At 33.9% G+C, this 19,581-nt stretch overlaps 2 protein-coding genes and 1 long non-coding RNA gene across 4 annotated transcripts in view; 1 reads left to right on the top strand and 2 right to left on the bottom strand.

Moving 5' to 3' along the window:
• LOC127843937 (zygote arrest protein 1-like) overlaps positions 1-19,581 on the bottom strand; it is a 78,159-nt gene that overhangs the window by 2,670 nt on the left and 55,908 nt on the right. The window lies entirely within an intron of this gene.
• LOC127843938 (uncharacterized) lies at positions 355-9,782 on the bottom strand. 2 transcript variants are annotated; one of them, XR_008032461.1, is made up of 4 exons: positions 9,540-9,782; positions 8,108-8,212; positions 7,876-7,913; positions 355-1,328 (listed from the first exon to the last, which is right to left on the bottom strand). It is a non-coding gene; the product is annotated as an uncharacterized LOC127843938 (long non-coding RNA). The 2 variants fall into 2 exon arrangements; XR_008032459.1 differs by lacking the exon at positions 8,108-8,212 and having other exon boundaries at positions 361-1,328.
• On the top strand, positions 14,507-16,154 carry LOC127843934 (uncharacterized). Its single transcript, XM_052373837.1, has 3 exons — positions 14,507-14,673; positions 15,126-15,311; positions 15,789-16,154. Exons 1-3 carry the CDS (start codon positions 14,644-14,646, stop codon positions 15,987-15,989), a joined length of 417 nt encoding a protein of 138 aa, XP_052229797.1. The 5' UTR covers positions 14,507-14,643; the 3' UTR covers positions 15,990-16,154.

The following is a 19,581-nucleotide window of genomic DNA, read 5'->3' as shown; positions in this document are numbered from 1 at the left end:
TTCCATGCAAAGTTCACAGAAATCAGTACCATAATTCAATAAACCGTAAAAACACCACTCTTACCGTTCTTGCCGTTACATTATGCATCAAAACTAACTGCCTTAGTGCCGTTTTAATCCTTTGTTTACATACATTTCAACTGGCCCATATTTTAAACACACGACTTATTTAAAACTTCATTCATTTGTAATGTAACGGATTTTATGTTGTTATCATTTACTATCAAATCATTATGACGTCTAAAGATGCTCCAGCACTTTGGCAGTCGGTTTCTTGTCAGTAAAGAACATCGTGCTATAACACAGTGTCGCGGCGACTGCCTCAGCGGAAGTTTCACGTTATTTTGGTAAATTGTGTTAGTATCTATGGTGTTTTACTGGTAAACACATGCTGGGTTAGAGAAATCATGCGAGAAAATGACTTTAATTTGTACCTGATATACGACGTTTCATATGATTACAAATGTAAATAGGGTTCGAACACTGAATTTCCCACATGAGGGTTGTTTGAATTAATGTATTGCTGGGTATCTGTATAATATAGACTGTTGTAAGTGGTTTTTAAGAGAACGAGAGTTTCATAAGCGAGGTCAGAAAGTCCAACATGTAAAGCACAACACAAGGTTTTGAGTTTTTAAGGAATTGAATAGTACTCATGGTTTTGTTTGGAGCTCTAAACTTCCTAATAGATAATTGATCAAGTAGTGAGAAAATACATTGGCATGACATTTTCGATGCTTAAAACGTTTAATTTTCATCACATTGTACACGCAAATTATATAAAATACAGCATACTCACCACATTCACTAAACATATAATAACAAATCGTATATATATATTTGTTTTAAAGATAAATATTTTTGATGCTGAATTATTTTACAGTATTTAATATTAATGTTTTAAGAAATTTACACATTCTGTCAGAAATTATTCGAGACAGAATTACAAGCTACAAACGTTTTATTTAATTGTGTCATTTCAACATTCTGTCATCTCGAAACTGCTGTAGAAACATGTGCTGATAAATAATTTAAAATCACAAAAATATATGTTTGTTCAATCCATGAGGCCCTCAAAATAACGGAAAATAAAATTGATAAGGTTATGTCATTTGCATGTTTGATGCCAGCGTTGTTTACTACTGGCACGGCCTCCCAGATCGACATTTCTCACAGAGGTCGCTGCGATGGGGCTTCCTCGGGTCTGTGTGGCGGGTTTTGTCACATCCGCAGGTCATGGCAACCATACCGCACCGCGAGCATTTGGTCTCCTCCACCCTGTACGGCTGGCACATAATATTGCAGGACTTACATTGTTGGCCATAATACTGGAAGCACAAAACATGTTTGTGTAAAATGTCGTATTATGTATAAAAATGCAGTTAGTTTCAAACTCCTAATCCTTTAAATTCTTGATTGATCTACATGCTACGATGGTGGTTACCGTTAACGTTTGTGGGTGGTCATGCTAATAGGCGTTCGTAAAACATTGCTTCCATGCAATTCTTTTAGCCTTGGGAACAATTCACACAACTGTCACTTGAGATTTAATTATATGAATTATATTATATGAATAATATGAATAGGTCGGGACAGAGTATACAATAATTGTATTTATAATTGTAATTAAGATAGAAACACGAGGTTTAGTTATATACATAAACTAACAATATTCCACTGAACTAAAAGAGTGCATCAATAATGAATAGTTAAATATGATTTTCGATTTCAGGTACCAACATTATAGTACTGTCATGCAGAAAGGGTTTAATATTTATATACGTGAATAAGATAGTTTGTTTAAATTGACAGTCATCTAAAGACAAAACTCCACATACCAGAATATTAACCTTTAGTAAAACTTGGCATATCCTAAACTATTCTTGCACTTTTTGGTAAATTGACAAAAAATAATAATAAATGTTTCAGATTCGCAAATTTTCGTTGTAGTTATGATATTTGTGAGGAAACATAAACCATGCCCTAAAATATCCATTTAATGCATCTTTGACGATTTAAAAACTGACAATTATAAAGCGTTGCAGCGTTAAACGATTGAATAATTTGGAGAGTTCTGTTGTTGTCGTTTTTTGTGATACTTCGAGTATTGCTTATATAAAGTATAAAATTCATCACTTATTGTATGAGCCATATGGCCGAGTGGTCAAAGCGATAGACTTTTACTCCGGGGGTAAGTGGTTCGAGCCCAGTCGAAGGTTACTTTTTTTTTTTTAATTTTATTCTTGATTCTTTACTGGAGCTTTTTAGATCCAATGTTTACATTTATCAATATAAAGCATTTAACGACAAACTTCAATACATTCCAAAATCCGTGAAAAGGCCCCTTTAAGTGATACATATACTTGCAAATGATTATCACAAATCTCAAGTGATATAATTGTTCAACTATACAAATAAACAAACACGCTCGATGGGCAGTGGGCTCGACTTTTCTTGTTCTTGTCAAAGGTAACAGCATTGATAAGGTAACAGCAATGTTGAGATTATTTCCATAAATGATACTTTCATCTTCAAAAAGTATTGGAGTGTTATATTTGATGCTTCAGGTAAAGTTCTTGAAGAAGATCAGAAACAAGATGGGCTCCATGACAGTGCCCTGTGAGACCCCAAAGGTTACGGCTACCTTGTCGGACACGGTTCACTCCAGGACAACAGTTATTTGCTTTATTTATGAGATATCCAGAAGAAAACATTTGAATTTATTCCATAGCATTTAACTTAGCATAAAACGTTCTTGTGGGGAAATTCTAAAGAATCGAATTCTTTAACAAACTCCATAATGTCAGTTTTTTTTAGCTCGATTTGATTGGAATGTTTTTTGGAGGAATTATATGAGTTATGTTTCACAAGAACGGGAAGGGTTAACCCGTATTGCAGGTCATATAAAATATTATTGTTATCAAGTTGAGCCATGATAGTTTAGAGATAACAGGTTAAAATATTGTAAAGCAAATGCATGTACGTTATATTGGCTTGTAATTTATAGGATGACGTTAACCTCCCCGTTTTTAATACATTTGCATGTTTTTAATCAGTTGTTTTTCCCCAAAAATACAGATACTTTTGAAAGAAAGACGTACGGATTAGGAATATTTTTGTACAGCATTCCTTTAATACTTTGCAGGATAATTTACCTGGACATGAGGCTTTGGCGAATTACAGATCTGTATTAATATTTTAATCCATTTTATGTGATGTTTACGCCTGGAATATATGTATGGGGGCTGGGTCCTATGGCATGAATATGTCATAGTATCAGATGTGGTTGGGGAGAAGGCATCTTGAAATTGCCTGTTGAAACTATTGGTTTTGTGGTTCCGATTTAAGGGTACCGTTTTTCCTTAGAGGTTGTATTGTTTGGCTGTCAGTATGTTGTTTAGCGCTTATGTACGAGAATCATTTTTGTGGAATTTTACAGTGTGCTGGGTTATCTTGTCCTGAATCGGGATTTAAAAGATGAGGTTTTCAATGTATTGCCAATATTCCTGACGCTGCTTTTATGGAGTAGCTTTTAGGTCTGTATCTAAGAAACTATGAAACATCATGGGTGGACAGATATCAATGGGGGGGGGGGGGGTTGCACCGCTCAAAAACCATAACCCTACACTTTCTTGAATTATATTTATTGAGCTTTGTTGTTTAAGTATATACCTTTTCAAGGCTATATATATATACGAAATAATTAAAGATTTCAACATGAAACTTCATGAGTGTGTAGAGATCAATGACAAAATGTCTTTGCACACGAATCATAAAATCACTTATTTAAATAAGATGTATTGTCATTTGTTGTTTTCGTATTATGTTACTTTCAGGGCTATATCTCAGATACAATATATGTGTTTAACATTAAACTTTAAGATGTATAGATATCAATGAGTGCTATTGCCTCGCCCGAGACCAATAACCACACACGTCCAACAAAAGAGTTATTGCCATAATGTTGTTTTATGTGATTAACTTTTCAAGGCTATTTCTCAGATACGACAAACGAGTATAACAAGACATTTCATGGGAGTAAATTTTTCAATTATAAGAATTGCAATGTATACAACAATTACCCTTCTTTTTTCTAGGATTATACCGTATATCAATGGATTTTCACCCATCCATATATACCATTTATTTGGCGGTTGATATCAATTCGAAGAATTTGCTTGTAAGCTTTTGTTGTTTCGATTCAAGGTATTTGCGTTTGTACGCGTTCATTTGTGTTTTTAATGGTTAAGTCACACATAGATATTTGTTGCTTTTATTAATTAAGTTGGAATGTTTTTTGAGACGGTATTTTGTAAGTCTTCTTTAAATGTTTTCCATAAAGTGTGTATGCCTAGGTCAGTTTTTCTTATAGGTTCATATCTTTTAAAGGAAAACTGTGAGTAGAATTTGGTTTCTCTTTGCTTGGGTTTGCATTTTCTAAGAGAGAGGGGGGAGGGGTGGTTTTGAAGTTGTCGATGATAACAGGATAACTTGTAAAAAAGATCAAGAATTTGATCACCACGTGTTTCTATATGAGTAGATAAAAACTATGCTATACACATAATAAACATTTTTCAATTCCTCAATGTCCTAATATAGTATTATAATTACATTTGAAAAACATAGCAATTTCCGCATTGAGAAAGCTGTCTTCGAACATTAAATTACTGCTTAGTGTCTCGTATGTGCTGTTACTTGATAATGGGCACGAAGTTGTTATAAAGCAAGGTTATTTATCATGTATTTCTACAGGCGTTTATCATGTATATTTTCATTTCTCCTAAGGAATTTTGCATAGAATTTGCTGCTTTCAATGGGATTGTAGTAAAAGCGTGTGATTTAGACATTAAAAAGCAATAAAATGAATTAATTTATGATTTCATGCACTTAAATAATTTCTTGCTACAGAAAAAAATGCAGTCACATCATTCATGCTCTTGTTATGACCCTGTTATTTAAGAAGTGTTATTTAAAGGGAGGGACCTTTTCACCTTTTGGTAAATTTACAAAACTACAACGAAAATTTGTAAATCCGAAACATTTGTTTTTTAATTTTGTCGGACACGGTTCACTCCAGGACAACAGTTATTTGCTTTATTTATGAGATATCCAGAAGAAAACATTTGAATTTATTCCATAGCATTTAACTTAGCATAAAACGTTCTTGTGGGGAAATTCTAAAGAATCGAATTCTTTAACAAACTCCATAATGTCAGTTTTTTTAGCTCGATTTGATTGGAATGTTTTTTGGAGGAATTATATGAGTTATGTTTCACAAGAACGGGAAGGGTTAACCCGTATTGCAGGTCATATAAAATATTATTGTTATCAAGTTGAGCCATGATAGTTTAGAGATAACAGGTTCAAATATTGTAAAGCAAATGCATGTACGTTATATTGGCTTGTAATTTATAGGATGATGTTAACCTCCCCGTTTTTAATACATTTGCATGTTTTTAATCAGTTGTTTTTCCCCAAAAATACAGATACTTTTGAAAGAAAGACGTACGGATTAGGAATATTTTTGTACAGCATTCCTTTAATACTTTGCAGGATAATTTACCTGGACATGAGGCTTTGGCGAATTACAGATCTGTATTAATATTTTAATCCATTTTATGTGATGTTTACGCCTGGAATATATGTATGGGGGCTGGGTCCTATGGCATGAATATGTCATAGTATCAGATGTGGTTGGGGAGAAGGCATCTTGAAATTGCCTGTTGAAACTATTGGTTTTGTTGTTCCGATTTAAGGGTACCGTTTTTCCTTAGAGGTTGTATTGTTTGGCTGTCAGTATGTTGTTTAGCGCTTATGTACGAGAATCATTTTTGTGGAATTTTACAGTGTGCTGGGTTATCTTGTCCTGAATCGGGATTTAAAAGATGAGGTTTTCAATGTATTGCCAATATTCCTGACGCTGCTTTTATGGAGTAGCTTTTAGGTCTGTATCTAAGAAACTATGAAACATCATGGGTGGACAGATATCAATGGGGGGGGGGGGGGGGGGGTGCACCGCTCAAAAACCATAACCCTACACTTTCTTGAATTATATTTATTGAGCTTTGTTGTTTAAGTATATACCTTTTCAAGGCTATATATATACGAAATAATTAAAGATTTCAACATGAAACTTCATGAGTGTGTAGAGATCAATGATAAAATGTCTTTGCACACGAATCATAAAATCACTTATTTAAATAAGATGTATTGTCATTTGTTGTTTTCGTATTATGTTACTTTCAGGGCTATATCTCAGATACAATATATGTGTTTAACATTAAACTTTAAGATGTATAGATATCAATGAGTGCTATTGCCTCGCCCGAGACCAATAACCACACACGTCCAACAAAAGAGTTATTGCCATAATGTTGTTTTATGTGATTAACTTTTCAAGGCTATTTCTCAGATACGACAAACGAGTATAACAAGACATTTCATGGGAGTAAATTTATCAATTATAAGAATTGCAATGTATACAACAATTACCCTTCTTTTTTCTAGGATTATACCGTATATCAATGGATTTTCACCCATCCATATATACCATTTATTTGGCGGTTGATATCAATTCGAAGAATTTGCTTGTAAGCTTTTGTTGTTTCGATTCAAGGTATTTGCGTTTGTACGCGTTCATTTGTGTTTTTAATGGTTAAGTTACACATAGATATTTGTTGCTTTTATTAATTAAGTTGGAATGTTTTTTGAGACGGTATTTTGTAAGTCTTCTTTAAATGTTTTCCATAAAGTGTGTATGCCTAGGTCAGTTTTTCTTATAGGTTCATATCTTTTAAAGGAAAACTGTGAGTAGAATTTGGTTTCTCTTTGCTTGGGTTTGCATTTTCTAAGAGAGAGGGGGGAGGGGTGGTTTCGAAGTTGTCGATGATAACAGGATAACTTGTAAAAAAGATCAAGAATTTGATCACCACGTGTTTCTATATGAGTAGATAAAAACTATGCTATACACATAATAAACATTTTTCAATTCCTCAATGTCCTAATATAGTATTATAATTACATTTGAAAAACATAGCAATTTCCGCATTGAGAAAGCTTTCTTCGAACATTAAATTACTGCTTAGTGTCTCGTATGTGCTGTTACTTGAAAATGGGCACGAAGTTGTTATAAAGCAAGGTTATTTATCATGTATTTCTACAGGCGTTTATCATGTATATTTTCATTTCTCCTAAGGAATTTTGCATAGAATTTGCTGCTTTCAATGGGATTGTAGTAAAAGCGTGTGATTTAGACATTAAAAAGCAATAAAATGAATTAATTTATGATTTCATGCACTTAAATAATTTCTTGCTACAGAAAAAAATGCAGTCACATCATTTCATGCTCTTGTTATGACCCTGTTATTTAAGAAGTGTTATTTAAAGGGAGGGACCTTTTCACCTTTTGGTAAATTTACAAAACTACAACGAAAATTTGTAAATCCGAAACATTTGTTTTTTAATTTTGTCAATTTACATAAAACGTGATAAGGTCCATTCAATATTTTATTTTAATAAAATACAGCAAAAGATGACATATCGCGCACATGCAACCAAAAGGCGAGATTGAAATGGTAATAACGCGATCTTGTGTTATCGACCTATCGTACTCGCACATAGTCTTTTCACAGTGTCATATCGTTTTCTATATTGTATACTAGTAATACTATCCGACAAAACTAATCCAAATCTCCTAATACTGTTTCTGGAGTAAAAGGGGCCGTCGAACATATTTTGGCATGTATTGAAGCTTGTCATAAAATTCTTTATATTAATACATTTAAACATTTGAACTAAAAATCTCCAGTAAACAAACAAGAATACAATTTAAAAAAAGTAAAAAAAGTAACCCTCAACAGGGCTCGAACCACTGACCCCTGGAGTCCTGGAGTAAAAAGTCTCCCGCCTCTAATCTGAAAAGTAAAGAAATTTTTCGCTAAATACTAAGACCTTAAGATTAGAAGACTCATCACTAACGAACTTTACCATACATTACTTTTATTTGCTATATCTATAAAGCATGTCGAAAAAACAAGAACATGAATAATGTTTTTCAGAAGAATATTGCATAGGTCAAGCCGTTTGTATAGGTTCCTTGATTAATTACCATACAGCTGAAAAAGTCTGTTTTTCATGTCTTTTAAGGATGTTAGCTACTGGACCCATCCGCATCGGCGGCTGTACATCTGAACGGTGTATTTAGACTTTAATCCTGTATTAAAAATCTGTCATACATTATATCAGTGTTAGATTTGTTATCTGTAATTATTAATAATAATAGTAATAGTAATAACAACAAAAGACTTGAATGTTGACATTTCTTAAAAGAAACACTACTGTCGTTTAAATACTTATTTTCCACTACTGAATGGGAAGCAAATCGGATTCGTTACTGGTCATTACTATATTTATTACAATGTTTGTACCTCCCGCGCGCGCTCAGAAATCGGAAAAACACACAACGCGCGAGTTCCGAATTAAATCTATTAAGCCATTGAATCATATGACCAAACAATACCACCTACATTACCCAGATCGAAGTTATTTAGCAGCATGTATCAAGATTTGTCTCTTGCGAATGTAGAACGTGGCGCAGGACTAGCCTGTGATTAAACCTGGTGATTAAAGACACGGATTGCAGACACAGCACTTATGCAGAAAACTTAGTGATTGTTGCTTTCATCTCTATGCTCGTTGTGATTTCATTGATGTAATGATTGAGATTTATGCTTTCAGCTATATGCGGTTTCTGATGGGTGCTTACATCTTTGTGTTGCTTGTTATTGTTGAATGTTATCTGTGCATTCGCATCTGGCCTTATACAGACACTGCGTATATGCCTTACAGGCCTTAAATTGCTAGAAGTGTGTAAAACAATTGTATCTGGTAAACATTAAGCAAATATATTAGTCATACAATGCCAGTATAAATATGATCATATCAATAACCGTGAATCCCATTGGTCTTCGATTACACTCGGAGCAAACTGTACATAAGGTTTGAACATTTTCTGTCTAACGTGAGGGTTGTTTAATATAAAATTTATAAATCTTGTACAGTGTACTGAATTTAAAACACGAGATACCGAGACATAAAAAAGACTAAAGACCCCCAGACTAAATGCTACAACCAATCTATGCGCCAATTATTAAGTAAACAAAATCCATCATGTGACCACACACCAACACATAAATTAACGCAATCGATGCTGTTTAGAACAAGCTGTTTAGACGTCAGTCCAAGCTTGGCCGTTGTTCATAATTTAATTTATGAAATAAATAATCCATACACAGATTTATTGCTTAATGCATCGTTTGCTTAACTTTATATGTTTGAGTAAAGACAACTGTATTGTCTTGAAGCGAATAAATATAAATAAGATTCCAAGTAATTTGCAATTTACACGCGCGTTCACACATGCAAAAAGATCGATTTGCAAAAGATGTCGTTACAAAAATTCATCAAATTTTAAATATTATCCCTTAGAATCTGAAAATTGATCACATAGTTATTCTCTGGGACATTATAGAGAAACGAACCCATTGGCTTTGCCCAAGCGACGAAGACAAATCCACACTATCAACGGTCTAGTAACAAAACTTCACATTCCTGATCTCGGATATGCTTAGGAGTAACCTTAGCACTTTCCCATCTACACTTGCATTTCGAGCACTCAAAGAACCCATACATGTCTTATATAGGTGTTTACAAATTACCCTGTGCTTGACAGTTGATCAATTTCTTTCTATCTATTTTCTGAAAATGCGACTCGTTATCATCGCTCGATAACACTATCTTTATACTATATACTTCCTTATATGACTGCATTTTCGATGCAATAACGCTATCGAGTAACACAAAGTTTACGAATAACGCTTTGCTTGACACTTGTAAAGTTTTCTTTTGTTATGTTTTCCGAAAATGCAATTCTTTTATCTACGATCGACATTATTCGCTTACTATTAAATATTTTCTACATGAATGCGTGTAAACAAGTGTAGTGTCGGCATACCAAATTACAGTCGGTTGGGTGTGTAGAAACAAACAACTTTTCATAAGTATCAATTATATGTTAAATGGTTTTAAAGGAATTGATATTGGTATGCTAAAATTATTTTTGTTGTTATATGCAGATGGCATTGTAATTATGGCAGAAACTGAGGATGAATTAATTAAAGGTTTGTCTTTGTTAGAGGAATATTGTGATAAGTGGAAATTATGTGTTAACACAAATAAAACAAAGGTTATGGTTTTTAAAAAAGGGGGACAACTTAGAAGGGGTATTATTTTTTTTTACAAAGACCAAGCATAAGAAATTGTTAAAACATTTACATATTTAGTAATTATATTCACTACAGGAGGATCTTTTGCAAATACCTTTGAAACACTTGCAGGTCAGGCCTCAAAGGCTGTTTTTAAGTTTAACTCATTTTTAATAAATTATCCAACAATTTCAATACTTACCAAATTAGAGTTGGTTGATCAAGTTGTTTTACCAATTTTAAATTATGGGTCAGAAATATGGGGCTTAACCGAGTCAATGGCACCTGAAAGAGTTCCCCTAAATTTTTGCAAAAAACTACTTGGCGTGAAAATTCAAACACAAAATAATTGTGTATATGGGGAAATTGGAAGAACATCCTTGATAACTAAAAGAGCCATAAATGTTATACGGTATTGGTTGAAAATTATACAGTTAGAAGATCATAAGTATGTAAAGTGTATTTATAGCCACATGTGTGAGAATTTAATTAATAAACCAAATAAACATTCTTGGGCGAAATCTGTATGTAATCTGTTGCAGACCTTAGGCTTTCAATATGCATGGCTGAACCAAGGTGTAGGCGATGAAAAGTGTTTTTTTTATCTTTGGTAAAGTCTAGATTAAATGATTAAATTATCCAAAATTGGATGTCGGAACTTTATGATTCCTCAAAAGCAATAAGTTACAGGCAGTTTTGTAAATGTAAATTGCAACCTTACTTAAAAAATGTTAGCATAAATAAGTTTAAATCTGATCTTTGTAGATTAAGGGTCTCATCCCATAGATTAGAAATAGAATCGGGCAGATGGCACAAACCTGAAGCCATACCATTTCAATATAGAACATGTCAACATTGTAATGTTCTTGAGGATGAATATCATTTTTTTACTAGAATGCTCTTTATATGATGAAATTAGGAAATTTTATATAAATAAATATTACTGGAAAAGACCAAACATGATAAAATTTATTGAAATAATGCCATCGGATAATACAAGTACCAACAGAAACTTAGCTATGTATGTGCATAAAGCATATAGATATTATTATGATTAATTGTATATATTGCATTACCCAAACTTGACTTCTCGCTCTCTACTCTAGTAGATTCGTCTTTGTTGTTTTGATGTTACCGTTATAGCATTGATTGTGAAATAGATTCTAAATGTTCTAATCCCAAAAAATGTGTCCTGGACCTTTTCATGTATTGATACATGTACTTTATTTAACAAATTATGAAATTCAATACTGATCACATGTCATGCCTTTATATATGTTACTATGTTTTGATAATGTGTACTCATGGACAGTTTGTCTATTGTATATATTGAATAAACCATTATATTACGGTTCGCGAAATGGACACATGATATCTTTCAAAATATAGTTTTAGGAAGAAACTAATGTAACACCGAATATTAAATAAAAAAATCAAATTTAAGAATATCACTGTTTCTGATTTAACTCGCTGTTAGCACAAAACACGAACGTTAGCTAAGTGTGGCTAAACCGGTTTCACACAAGCAATGGATCTTAATTTCACCTTGCTCTCTTTCGTAAATCGACTGTTTCTCACTGTGTAGGGCATGGGTTAGGGTACTTGAGCGCGTCCAACCTTTTTCAAAGTGACACTCGAGCTCATTGAGCAACAGCGAACAATCATCCCGACTTGTTGTACACATGTTGATAATTCATCGCGACGTATGCAGATTCGTCAATGTTCTTTCTGTTGTCATTAATTATGACAGTGTTTGTGTCCATAAGTCACATGTGTAACGAACAGTGACGTTCATGACTTTAGAATGGTCCTGATAGAGGATATCCGATTTTAGATTGAATCGCGGTCGGTCAGTTTCTTCGAAGTACTCTTTTTTTTAATCAGCTTATGCCAATGGACTCGACTTATTTTCTAATAAGAAAATCGTGACAAACATTCTCAACATTACAAATAATGCTTCAAGCTAGCATATATTGTTCGTACACGTTTTTTATTATTACAATTACCGTCCGATTTTGTCGAATTTTGCTCATCAGTTACAATCGCATGTTTGGTTGATGGTAGTTCCTGTTCTACGGGCATATCATGTAGCAAATTCTCAAGACCCAACCAATGCCTTTGATTTCGTTTTCACTTCTTGTATAATTATAACATACCACGTTTCGACGGTAAAATATAACAAATTATAATTATGTTGATTATCATGCTTAGACCCTGTTTCAGATAACACATTTAGTATAGCGATATTGAAATAATTTAATCTTACAAAGTAATGTTTGATTCATTAGTTTATTGGACGTACAAAGTACAGTCCCATTAGTAAACTAATATGCTTTTTAATTGTTGAAATGAAAACAGTAGAAGAATAGCAAATTTCGCATTTGATTCGTTCCCAAATAGACTCCACGAAATAGATATGCCAGGCATAAGCATGCGTCATGAGTTTGCATGTGGCTGTAAATAAAGTTGATATTGTATCGACATAATAATTGTTAGTTGTTTTCAGAATTTACTAAACTACATGCTAGGCAGTACTTTAATTATGAATTGATGAGGGTTAAGATATACACACATGCGTTTTACAAACAAATGTTACGAAATATATCATTAATGTACCAGAGTGTAATATAGAAATAAAATGAAACCTTTGAAGAACAACAACATCAACAACAAACGTACCTGTCGACAAACTGTCCACATTTCTGAGAATGCCGGACAAAAACCCTTCCGGACAAAAACCCTCCCGTCAGTTTTATAGAGGCCGGACAAAAACCCTCCCCTGAAAAAACGGGGCCGGACAAAAACCCTCCCATGACAAAAAACGGGGACGGACAAAAGCTCTCCCGTGAAATCTGAGCCACGAATTTAAGTACCAAAGATAAATTAAATAAGTTATTCAAACAATTTAGTTACATGCAAACGCATTGTTAATTGTTAACAGAATTTCACTTTTATCTTCGCAAGGTTTTCAGAAAGTCCCCGGGAAGCAGGTTTTTGCATGAATGCGCGTATGACGCGATTAAGCGTTGCTCTGTATCGTATTGCATTCAATCTAAATTTAAATTCACTTGTCTATAAATGGCCTCATTTTGTTGATGTTGTTATTATATTGGATTATCGGATATATATGCACATTAGAAAAGCGATATGTATACAGTGAATAAATACACATTTTCTTCTTTCAATTTCACACCCACAACACAAAACACACAATGGGTAAATCTTTTGGATTAATGAATGCAACACTGTGTGAAACAATTACATTTGTCGGTGTTTAACTGATTTCACGGGAGGGCATTTGTCCGCCTCCGTTTTTTCATGGGAGGGTTTTTGTCCGCCCCCTATGAAAATGACGGGAGGGTTTTTGTCCGGGAGGGGTTTTGTCCGCATTCCCATTTCCGAGACTTGCTACCAAGACAACACAAATTTTCGCGGGTCGGGATTATTGATATAACAATTTTCTTTCCACAGCATATTCCAATCACTGCTTTCCCACATACACCAATAACAGCCATATCTGAAACATAAGTTTTGAATAAAAGCCAGTTTAAGGCCTGTCTGTTTACGCTCGCTTTAATGATGTGATATGACTGTATTTTTATGGTTTACAACAAGCATGCCTTTGTTTCTTTATTTCTGATTATAGGTAAACTTCATTAAACAACTCAACATTCGATTCTAAATAAGATGAAGTAAATATGTCTTCATTTTAGACTGTTTTGTTTTTCTGGAATTGTAAACTCGCTTGAGTTAATAGGGTTTAAATAGTGATTCAAATTGTTCTTCGCACATTGTTCAGTGCATGCTGCCTAGGATTTGTAAAATACATTGCAAATGGTATGTTTTGGTATCAAATTGAAGGTATATTTGTAAGCAATAAGAAAAAATGCCATTTTTATGATCTAATTTTTCTGTTGATGGTTCCCGGCTTTGAAAGTAGGTCATACTATTTGAGCCAAAATGTTCGCCGCCACAGCTGTCAAAACAAGTTTGTTTAATTAAACCATATTCAACTTCAATTTTTTTTTATATGTTTTCTTTCTTGACTGCAAGAATAGATTATAATATTGCGTTCGTTGCTATCTACCGAACGCATGCGTTCATTAAAGGTTGACATATTGATATGAACTCCACCAGTTTGACTGGCTAGATAAGAAAACAGCATGTTGAGCCAGTATGCTTACACTCTTAACGGGCCTTAACAACGGTGTACTCTTTATGGGTCAAAGAATGCTTACAATTTGTAAACACTTTGTTGATTAGCTTTATTGCGAAACATCACATCTCAAAATACGTCATTCTAGTGCGTTCCAGTCATTTGTACTTTCACTTACGTTGCATATAAATAGGCGCGATACGTACAGACTCAAAGCAACAGTATATGGTCGTAGTGAAGAATTTCAAAGAAACGGTAATGCTTTCTTTTGTTTTTAAATGATTTATTAATTGTTTACCTCTTGTAAAAAAGGAAACAGATTCTCATCTGAGTCGCCAGTGTTCATGCATACACACATAAATTGCGTATATAAACGTTTAGACACTCATTCGTAAGAATTGCGATTTACTATAAGAGCAACTTCTTAAATGTACCGTAACCATCGTTCGTCACGAAACGGTTAAGTTCCAATTCGATGGCCCCTTCTTTAATTCATTTCATCACTTTCATGTTTAGCGCGTTGGTGTGAGTATTGTCTCACTTTCCTTAAATAAAAGACTATTGCATGGTTATAACAGTTTATCTCATTTTTGACGTTTTGGGGGACGCCTTTTGCTTTTTACTTAGTCCACTATCAGTTCTTCACAAAAGCCTTAAACATATAATGTTTGCCGAAGTGGTTTTCGAGTGTGCATTTTTGTTTTCAGTCAGGTGAAGGTATGTCTCTTTACACACTCTTCGCCACGTGCTGCATTGTCGGGATTGTTATATCAGGACCGGCACAAGACATTAGTTCGCTACGAATCCTAGGTTGCTCGTGTAGCACGTGTAACGTCGAGCAGATCGGTTACGCCATCCATGGAATCATAAGAGCAACCTTTAATGGTGGAGAGGTGGGTAGTGGTAACTGTGCTGTATTTTTTAATATTATTCATTTCCTGATGTTTATGCAAATGAAGTTTTTGCAGACAAGGTGTTGTATCATGTCTTGTTTGGCGATAAATGTATAGCTTAAAATGACTGAAAAAAATATATATTTACTTGTTTTTACCTGAAACACACAATAACCAGAGGGACAAGACTTGAAAAATCCCATAGAAAAACACAATATATGAATCATCATTAAATATACATTTCTATGATATATAGTTCACATTGTATAGTTAAGTTATCAACCCAATAAAAGTAGCATTATATGAAATCGGACGTGAATATGAAGATGAACCAGGCACATAATAAACATAATTGTCCAAGTTGAAAACGATTGTAAACAAAAACATCCAAATTAAGTTGCACAATTGCTAAAGCATAGTTTATAAATATGTTTAAGTCCCTAAATATTAACTCGAACAGTATTAAATTCTTTGCAGGTCCGATGCTCTGAAGAGCCAATTGTAGGTTTCGGTAGGATAGTTGTTGGCTGGAATCTGGCATGTGACCTACCAAACACTTCCGGTCAGTTTGAAATCAGTTATGTAGGCGCCGCTCACCAGCTCTGTGGAATCAGCTTTGACCGTGTGTCCCTCTCGAACTGCTCTGTTCTTGGTGTGCCATGCAGTTCGATTGGGTAGAGAAGAACTAAGCATTTAATGTGCTAATATAAGTGTCGTATTGACGCTCACCGTGTTATGTGTTTGTTAAATGTTCAAATATGCAACATTTTCTACTTTCCAATAATGTTCAATTGTCAATATGTTTACGACATCTCTTGAATAAATATAGTTTTAACTAACTTACTAGAATGAGTTGGGCGGAAAGCTATTTATCTACAATAGATATAGTTGGCAGATACACACGTGTTATGGTAAATTAAAATATTTCCGGGGCTATCTCATATATTTTTATGCTAATGGTCCACAATGTTATTTGGAAATTTGCAATTTTATTAATAATAAATGAACATACATGGACATAAGTAGTATACCTAGATATAAAAAGTTATAGATCAGTGGACATTGGACATCAATCAGAAGCCAAGTTACAGATAAACTTAAAATGTATGAGGAAAAATGTAAGATACGTATTTCACGAGAAGAACAATATACGACTTTGTCTTTCGTTCTTTTCCCATTTGAACATCTAAATATGATAAATGTTATATCAAATTCTGTGTATAACAATGTTTTTGAAATAAATATGTTTTATCTAAAATACGTATAATTGTTACCAGACGAATGGTAAAAAAGACATATTTTGCTACGTGATGAGCAAAACCAAGTATTGTTATCTTTTCGATGCATAGAAGTATGATCCCCGTTTACAATTGGAAATACTACATAGTATTATACACATGGAAACGAAAACTCATTCAAAATAAGGTATAAGTGTGCACGCGTATATAATATTACTTAAATATATTATCTCCAACATTTTTGCCTATAAAAATAGGCTTCCTTTTTGCGAGTTGAGTCTTTTATAAGACCTCTTACTTGTACACACACGTTTTTCTGTTAATATATGCTTTTCTCGAGTAAAATATACCTAAAGCATCTAGCGTTTAGATATACATTCCATTCTGTGCATGAACAGAAATGCATTGGTAAATTTGATCTCCTTCGTTAGAAAAAAGTTAGTACGTACATAACTGAAATGCAGCGGCAATTTTGATCTCCTTTGGTTTTCTGCAAAAAAAGTTAGTACGTACATATTTGCGTCTTACTATAATGCACTAGAATTTAAAATATTGAAGGTGAATATCAGCTTTTACCAGCTCTAACAAGGCAGTCCAGGTGCTGATACATGTTATACGGGCACTAACTGCAAATCATACGAATCCGACGAAATCTAATAGTAAAATATTTATGAGATAAAGTTTTGAAGTAATCGGTATTCAGTAAAAAATACCATCACAGCTAGCAATACTTAAAGTGACTTAATGTTCGATCAATTCATCACCTACCACTAACTCTATACCCACGAGTGATGAGATTGATACCTTGCGGTGTGGACTGCAATGTTTACAAGTGAGGTGACTATTCCACTTCTGGAACGACGGCTTGTTTGAAATTGTTATATGATTTAACGGTCAGCTGCGAAATCAATTTTAAATAGTTTGGTCAAAACAAATATCAGGATCGCGAACAACAATACTTTCTGTACTTAAAATACACTTGTGCACATCATGCAATATGGTAATAATTACTACATATCTATCTATCTATCTGTCTGTGTACGATTGATAAGGAATGATTTGATCCATAAGAGAGTATCTTTATCCACACCATGTTCCTGTAATTTGAAAAGCAGTTTAAGATGTTTCACTTTGTCAAACGCTTTGCTGAAATCAAGCAATATTAGACGTTGTGTTTCGCAGGAACGCTTTTCTCTGAAGCCATGCTGTAAGTCATAAAGTATGTTATATTTATTGAAGTGAGCTGAAAGATTTGAGAAAACTATATGTTCTAAGGATTTACATAAAATACAGGTTAGAGAGATAGGTCTGTAATTTGCTGGGTCTTCTTTGTTTCCTTTCTTGTAAAGCGGTATTACATATAAGCCGTTAAGGACAAACGCTCTACCGCTGACGGTCTTCTGTTTATAAACACACACATACTGTATTGATGTCAAGGATTGAATGTGAAACTGTTCCATCCCTGAAGTCTTTTCATTAGAGATACAATTGTTTCATGCTGAACACGGAGTTAATATCTTTGCAAAACCCATAGTAGTATCTCTTTTCAATCCCTATACTTCAAACTAAAGAAAGTGCATTAAAAAGCCTATTAATGCAAGTGTGAGAACTGTTTCACGTTTTCTTTTGCAAACAGTTTCTGGCTTACAGTCAGGAAACTTTATTCAAATTGAATTGGACGCTTACAAAGGTCAGTTGAGGTGAAAAGCTGGATGAAACAGTTACGCCGAAAAACACTACGAAGCAGACACTAATTCTGACAAATATCTTACCTACTTAAATAATAAATGCAGTCAAATCGGTCAAATAATGAAGATTTGGCGAGAAACGACCGCATTGATTCTATACACGTGATAGCGTGTTATGTTTCTAGCCCTAACCGAGCAAGTACACTAGCTCGCATAAAGTGTAAATTTCAATCGCACCAAACGCTTTTCAACGTGATAAAATACACTTCTAACCAAAAATGACTTTCACTGAAACGAAAATTGTTTTCTTTTACAAGAACCGACGCTTATTTAGCATGCATTGCATTATTTTTCTGTGAACATAATCTTAAATGAAAGATATCGCCCTCTGATGATACATTCAGAATGATAAACGCAATCAGTGAAGATAACAGGGAAGCAATTATTACAAAGAATAATCACGAATAGTACTTAAAGAATGTGTATGTTTTTCCAAAAATGTCAATACATGGTCGAGACTAAAACACAGCTAGTGGCTTTGACCATTTTGACGAAGCTATATAGTTAAATGAATACATCGGAATGTTTAAGATTAAACGCGTATCGTATATAATTCAGAGTTAATATGATGAGTATTCAAAATGTGAATTTGGCCTCACAAAAAGAGAAATGTCGAATATTTACTCGTATATTATATTCAGGCATAGGAATAAAGAGTGCTTAATTGTAATCAGCTATGGGAAAACCGAGCTAAATACATGCTCGTAAAAGATGCTCCCAGATAAGAATGTGCAATCCGCACAGGCTTATCCGAGGCGGCATTTTCCGCTTTAACCTTATTAACATGTTTACCTCTGACATTACCGTTGATGTGATATGACCATATATTCATGCGAAAATTGTTCACCTATTTGAACCGGTGTCAAAACCGTTAAAACGAATTTTGATGTTATGTTTCATCTATCTTTAAATGGACTCGTTTCAAACAACCAATCGTGTTTGCACTTGTATGATACACTGCGTTGGCCTCGACGCTTATAGTAAATGGTTTTATCAGTGATTCAAGTGTGAACCGATATATAATATAATGATTGATAACGTGTACGCCCATGTGTATTTTATGTGAAATAAACCAAAATCAATAATATTGAGACACCTTATCAAGTCAAGTACAAGCGCATGGAAAACATAACAAAAAATCAAAATGAGACGCGTTCTGAGAAAACTGGGTTTAATGTATGTGCGTTAAGTGTCGTCCCAGATTAGCCTGTGCAGTCCGCATAGGCTAATCAGGGACAACACTTTCCGCTTTAACTGGATTTTCGTGTAGAAGAGACTTCCTTT

The sequence above is a fragment of the Dreissena polymorpha genome, chromosome 9, assembly GCF_020536995.1.
Source record: "Dreissena polymorpha isolate Duluth1 chromosome 9, UMN_Dpol_1.0, whole genome shotgun sequence".
Taxonomy (NCBI): Eukaryota; Metazoa; Mollusca; class Bivalvia; order Myida; family Dreissenidae; genus Dreissena; species Dreissena polymorpha.
The sequence above is the reverse complement of the archived record's forward strand: the minus strand, read 5'-3'. Positions and strand labels throughout refer to the sequence as shown.